This window comes from Micropterus dolomieu, unplaced genomic scaffold (assembly GCF_021292245.1).
Source record: "Micropterus dolomieu isolate WLL.071019.BEF.003 ecotype Adirondacks unplaced genomic scaffold, ASM2129224v1 contig_10176, whole genome shotgun sequence".
Classification (NCBI taxonomy): domain Eukaryota; kingdom Metazoa; phylum Chordata; class Actinopteri; order Centrarchiformes; family Centrarchidae; genus Micropterus; species Micropterus dolomieu.
In genome coordinates, this window is record NW_025739162.1 from 1 (window position 1) to 6,841 (window position 6,841).

The window sequence follows — 6,841 nt, forward strand, 5'->3', positions numbered from 1 at the left end:
CAGAGCCAGCTCAATGTGCAGTACTTTTTTATTGTTTATCCGCTCCAATCAATGCAGGGGCTTTGCGCATGCGTGCTTCCCCCCAATTTCAAACCGTCCAATCAGAGAAGAGGATGCGTTGGTACCCGGCAATTTCAAAACCGGATACGCGAGATCAGTTGTTAACTCGTAAACGATCGGAAACCACCACAGCAAGTCCAACGAGGCAATTCATAACTAATCTGAATAAAGTCGAGAGAAGATACTTAATCCTAATCGAAATGGAAGAAGGAGAGACCGTATCGATACTTTCCAGAAAAGGTTAGCGAACTCGTTAAATTGCAGAAAAGCAGTTATTGTTACCATGCTAACGCTAACGTTAGACAGTAACGTTAAATGTTTACATGTTAGTAACAGTGAGCAAACATTTAAGTTACCTAAATAAACCGACCTTATGGTTTGGTTGCGTTATATATGTGTAAGACAGACCACCACGAATAGGCTTCACATGAGTCCGTTCGGGTTTTTAACGTTAAAATAAGTTAGCCTACAACTTGTTATGTGCTTTCTAATGATGCTGCACTTGTAGGACAAATGGGGATAAACTGCTTAATTTTATTCGGCTGCTCCTTTTTTTATCGGACTTATTACAGTAATACAATTAACTTTATGTTTAGCGTTCAGCATTACAAAGCAATGATGATCACTGCATTATGAACTATACATTAAATAATCTCCCCAAGCTCCTGGTCCGGTGTTGTAGCCCTACTGGTTTTCAAACTAACTGGTTGCCATACGCGTGCGCGTGTTGTGTGCATCCGCTGCGGACCGCCTCCATCACAGATTCGTCACACATCCACAAACATATTCCTGGCGAATTTCAAGTCGCACCTTTAATCTACTGCGGCGAACATGATTGTATAAGTGAGCACTACATTATAAAGCCACATACGAAAAAAGAAATGAAAGAAAACATTATTTACAACATGGCGTCAAACTGGATTCGAACTCACCTGAACAATATCTACTCGCGGCTCGTTATGTTAACGTTACCGCCGAGCTGACCGAGCAATCACACACGACTGTCTTCCAGTCACGAATTGATTAAGCACGTCAACATCCAGGTAACACTTTGTTTGGGCTGATCTAAAACAACTGGTTACCTTGAGCGATCTTAAAAATATCAGAACATGTTTATCAAGGTGTTTTTTTCTCGAGGCTTCGGCAATATTACTGTATATACTGTCCCTTTCCTTAACACAATCTTAATAGGAAAATTATGTGCAATAGGAAATAGTGAAATAGGAAATGAATAAAATCCAACATATATTGAACATTTTTTATGTTATTGAGGGAAATTGTATGATAAGTATCATTGATTTATTGCCCAGCCCTAAAAGCAGTTATTCTTTATCATAGATTATTATTATAGATTATTCTGCCCATCTGCAGCCAAATGGCAGTAAGTGCCTGTGAAATCTTCTACTCATTTATTCAGGCAATTAATAAATTGCCTCCATTAGCTCCATGTTTTATTGTGGATGGTTGGTGAAAGTTATTTGTCAGTGACGTAAGTCAAGTTTTTCTGCCAGCTGCATCCAATAAGAGGAACTGAACTTTAGTGTTGGCTATAATAAGCATACGGTATTTATAAACTATGTTGTGATTTTTTTCCAGCAAGGTTAACCTAAAGCAGTGGTTCTCTAAGATGTTTTCTAACACAGAGTGTATGAAACCTATAACCAAAATATTTATACGTTCTGTCATTGTGTTACTTATGGATGGAATAATGGTGAAAATGAATTATTCCCCTTTTTGGGACCCCCTGGAACCCCCTCAAGGATCCCTGGGGGTCCCAGGACCCCTCTTTGAGAACCACTAAAGAGAGGTTCCAAATCTTCTGCATGTACACCTAATATATGTGCACAGACATATTTATGAAGAGCTACAGTATGTGGCTGGATGATAACCATTTAACCCTAAATTATTTTAGTTGAGCTATTTACTGTATAGTGGAAAGTCATTCAAAACTAGTTTTGTCGCAATAAATGTAGTAATTCAAATTCAAAAATCTTGAATATAAAATAGAAAGGGATGGCATTTCCAAAATATTGACCAGGCAATATGCAAATGTTCACAGTATAAAGAATCTGCATAGTAAAGATTTGCATTATTGTAATGCGTCAAGTTAGACGTGGAGACTTTTTGTTAATGTAATGTGTACCATGGGACTAATGCTGAATTCCTGTGATATTTTCTGTTACAGAGTTGCGTAAGCAGAAGTTGATGGAATACCTCGCAGCAAAAGGAAAGATGAAACTGCCCAACCCCAAGTAAGATCACAGCGTTCTCTGCATAACAACTAACGAGTGTGTTTTCATTATTGTTGTTGTTAATTATATCCAGGGTAAATTAATTCACAGAATTTTACATTCTCAGGTCATACCTCCGTAATGACTGTCAGGTTAAGGCGGTGACACCTGCGCTAAAGGTGCGTCTGACACTTTTTTTGCACACGCGATGGACCGTAACAATAAGCTAATGACGTTTATCTTCTCTTTATTCCAAAGAAATCTTATGTGGGCTATGATTCAGATGTCTGGAGCCTAATTGTTTTGGATATGTTTTTACAGGTTACAGGAAAAGAAAACAAGACTCGGACTGCTCAATCCAAAAAACTGCTGGAAGCGCAGCCAAAACTTAATCAAAAACCTGTGTTCAAAAGAACATATACTGTTGCGTCCTCTATATCCAACTTGAATTCAGCCAGCCACCTCAAAAAACAGCCAAACACAGGAATACAAGCCTCAGGCAGAGCCTCTTCAAATGCAGCTTGTACAGCTCGTACAAAATCAAACAGCAGATTCAGCAGTAGCTCAAATGCTACCTGGTCATGTCCAATGAAGACAGTCAGTGTCAGGATAAGTCTTGGCCCCATTGTCAAAACGAAAACCGGCCTCATTCCTGCAGTGACCCAGCCAAGAAATGGTCAAAGTCAAAGCTTAACACACACCTCTGCCCCAGCAGCTGATACCACCACCACTACTTCTGTTGCTAACAAGGTGCGACCCATCACCTCATCATCTGTCTCTCTTTCCCAGAGGTCTGCCGTGGCTCAGAGGAAAACATTACCTACCACTGCTCTAGACAACCCCGTTAATAAGAGAACAACTGTTTCTTTGACTGCAAGAGCTGGGATTAAAGTTCAAGATCAGAACAAGTACAACTCTAACCCACTTTTGGGTAAACATTCTCAGCCATCTTCTAAGAGTCAATCAAGTGGACTGAAATCAACATTCAGCTCCTCCAAGTGCACAGCAGCACCTATTAAGCCAGTGGGGAGAGTAGGGATGTCAAAAACTAACAAACCAGCTGGTCAGCCTACAGAGAGATCCACAAAGCAGAGATCCGAGGGGGAGAGAAAGGGCCAACCATGCACAGTCGCCTCCCGAGCATCCTCAGGGCCAGTAAGCAGGTGCAGTTCCAGAGCCGTTAGCAGGGTTATGCGAACTGCTGTGGCTGAGCTGGCAGGGAAAACCAAGACATGTAAAGAGACAGATGCCAAGAAAGGACACAGTTCAACAAATGCCCCTCCACCAAAAACAGGTATGAAAAGAACAGGCGCTCCAGTGATGTCACAGACTGCGCCACAGCCTATCAGGACCATCAGCCATACCGGCCAGTCCACTGACATGAAAACACCAAAGGTCCCTGTCAGGGTCATTCCCCAAACTGAGAGAGTGAAACTGACTGCCGCCCAGGAGGAAAGAATGTAAGTAGAACAGTACAACTACCAGTAAATGTATAACATTAAAGTCTGATATGACACATGGCTGATATGGGTGAGACTTTGGACTCTTGACTTGCTGGCTGCAGAAGAATTGCAATACCGCTGATCTTTCTGTACATGACTCACACGCACCCCTTAGGGCTGGGTGACATTTCAATGGTTTTACGTAATCAATGATATAATGTTAGCATATCATTCTACAATTGTCCAAAATGAATGACTCTGAGCAAGCAAGAATTAGAAATGAGCTTTTGTTAAGATGTCAACATTATCAATTAAATGAAATAATTCACAGCAGTGTGATACAGTTCATTGCTTTGAACATCAGTTTCAGTCTGTGTATTATTTGACTTGTATTGCTGCTAGTATGATACCTGAGTTTTGGTAACAATACAAAAACAATAGTTTGTGGGATGTAGTAACATACTGTAGACCATACAATTGCAATTTTGATAATATTTTGATGTATTTCTTAAACTGTACCATTTGCTCTATGCTTTGGTCTCAAGGAGAAAACTACAGGAATGGCGGGAAGCCAAGGGTATTTCCTACAAACGTCCTCCAATGCCGGTGAAAACTCAGGTCAGGCGCACTGTGGCCGTGCGCCAGCCTTTCTGGGCTGCAATGAAAGAAGAAGACGAGGCCCACTCCCTCATCTCTGCTGTGGACAGATCCCTGGCTGACTGCATCAAGTTGCTTGGAGAGGTTTGTGTTATGGTGTGAGGAATCTGTTTTGCTGACCTTGTAATCTGATGTAATCTCCCATTGGACATTACATCTCACTGGAAGTTCCGTGGTAAACACAGAATAAAACAAATAAATAAAGTGTGTTTGATTTGAGTCTGCCTCGCGCATACAGGGTTGCCCTTCAGACCAGGTGAAAGAAGTTCTCTCACGGCTGCCAGCGGTGTCCCAGAAATTTGCCAAATACTGGATCTGTCAAGCCCGCCTGATGGAACAAGAGGGCAACCTGGATGTCCTGCCCATGTTTGAAGAGGCTGTTGGTGTCGTGTTGGAGGTGAGACATTCGTGTTGTTCAAACTTGAGATATTTATTTACACAAGAGTTATGTACAGTTCCAAAAGGTACCATGTGGAATATTCTTGTAAACATACAGACGTTACGTTTACACTATGTGTTACTCACCAAAATGCACCGTGTGTATCCTGTTGTGGGTGAGTAGACCTGGCTTCAGACAGTATTGCATTTACAATTGCATCAGTATGATGAAATACTTGTCATGTGTTTAATTCACTGAATTAGTCAAAAGCAGATCAGAGAGAGAGAGAGAGAGAGAGACTCACCCTTTTTTTTTTTTTGTCAATTTGACAGTAACAAGAAGTTGCAGTACAGAATGATTACAAAGAACTTGACAGAATTTAGAAACATGATGCTTGCGATTATGCAGATATATACACAAGGATAATAATGAGTGAGTCAGTATAAGTCATGTCAGTGTGTGGGTGTGTGAAATGTCAATAAGAACACAAAAGCAAACAGCTACACCCGTGATGACAGAGAGAGAGAGAACGAGACAAAAAGGTGGTGAGCTTTATAGCTCCCAACCACTCGGGGCCCAGGGTGTAGCTCATGCAGCTGATGGCGACCTCCCAGAACAACATCCTGCAAGACTACCACGATGTATATTGATGTCACAATATAATGTTTCATGTGTGCACACTGAGAGCTAATATTAACAAAATGCATGATAAATCTCTGGTTGAAGGTTGATGAGAGGTTAAATCATCACTTCTAAGTTTCATGAACATATTGAAAATCCCAGTCTATTTATATAGGCAGCTTACACTTAGTTTTAATGTTCACACACATCTGTGTTTTTGTGTATTGATGTTTTTAGTGTGTTTTTTTTCCTCTTATGTGTGGACGCCAGGAAGACTAGCTTATGTTTTTGCTCAGCTAATGGGGTTCCTAATAAATCAAATCTCAATCTAAAATTACAGGTTCATATTGCCCACCTCTAATGTCATGGTATACATTATATTACTGTCAGAATATAAAATGGCTGTATTAGAGGACTTTATTCATATCGCCAACCGTACATACACATACTTTCTCTGTAGTCCTCTGGCTCTTCTTCTCCCTCACCCTTCTCTTCTTCCTCTCACTCCACTTGCATCTCTTTCCCTTGTTGGCATCTTTTGCTCCAAAACAAAAACCCCTTTACTGTATCTCTAAAGCTCTGATTGCCTATTGAACAAATGTGCAACATATTTTTGTCCATGTGAGGAATGTTGGTGTGTAAAAATGTTGTATGGTGTAATCACAGAAGTGAGTTATTTCCTGGTATTCACGGTGACTAATGATACAGTGAGGAAAATAAGTATTTGAACACCCTGCTATTTTGTAAGTTCTCTCCGTTAGAAATCATGGAGGGGTCTGAAATTGTCATCGTAGGTGCATGTCCACTATGAGAGACATAATCTAAAAAATAAAATCCAGAAATCACGATGTATGATTTTTTAACTATTTATTTGTATGATACAGCTGCAAATAAGTATTTGAACACCCGTCTATCAGCTAGAATTCTGACTCTCAAAGACCTGTTAGTCTGCCTTCAAAATGTCCACCTCCACTCCACTTATTATCCTAAATTAGATGCACCTGTTTGAGGTCGTTAGCTGCATAAAGACACCTGTCCACCCCATACAATCAGTAAGAATCCAACTACTAACATGGCCAAGACCAAAGAGCTGTCCAAAGACACTAGAGACAAAATTGTACACCTCCACAAGGATGGAAAGGGCTACGGGGAAATTGCCAAGCAGCTTGGTGAAAAAAGGTCCACTGTTGGAGCAATCATTAGAAAATGGAAGAAACTAAACATGACTGTTAATCTCCCTCGGACTGGGGCTTCATGCAAGATCTCACCTCGTGGGGTCTCAATAATCCTAAGAAAGGTGAGAAATCAGCCCAGAACTACACGGGAGGAGCTGGTCAATGACCTGAAAAGAGCTGGGACCACCGTTTCCAAGGTTACTGTTGGTAATACACTAAGACGTCATGGTTTGAAATCACGCATGGCACGGAAGGTTCCCCTGCTTAAACCAGCAC

At 40.9% G+C, this 6,841-nt stretch overlaps 1 protein-coding gene across 1 annotated transcript; it reads left to right on the plus strand.

Moving 5' to 3' along the window:
* Window positions 1-122: 122 nt before the first annotated feature.
* ckap2l (cytoskeleton associated protein 2-like) lies at window positions 123-4,967 on the plus strand. Its single transcript, XM_046042045.1, has 6 exons — window positions 123-300; window positions 2,246-2,312; window positions 2,419-2,470; window positions 2,613-3,751; window positions 4,279-4,474; window positions 4,629-4,967. The coding sequence occupies exons 1-6, from the start codon at window positions 261-263 to the stop codon at window positions 4,950-4,952; spliced, it is 1,818 nt and encodes a 605-aa protein (XP_045898001.1). The 5' UTR covers window positions 123-260; the 3' UTR covers window positions 4,953-4,967.
* Window positions 4,968-6,841: the final 1,874 nt, after the last annotated feature.

Bases quoted from the DNA above. Each gene is read 5' to 3' on its own strand.
- ckap2l (XM_046042045.1), top strand. From the start codon at position 261: ATGGAAGAAGGAGAGACCGTATCGATACTTTCCAGAAAAG. The intron at 301-2,245 runs GTTAGCGAACTC...TTTCTGTTACAG, and splicing joins ATCGATACTTTCCAGAAAAG to AGTTGCGTAAGCAGAAGTTG. The intron at 4,475-4,628 runs GTTTGTGTTATG...TCGCGCATACAG, and splicing joins GCATCAAGTTGCTTGGAGAG to GGTTGCCCTTCAGACCAGGT.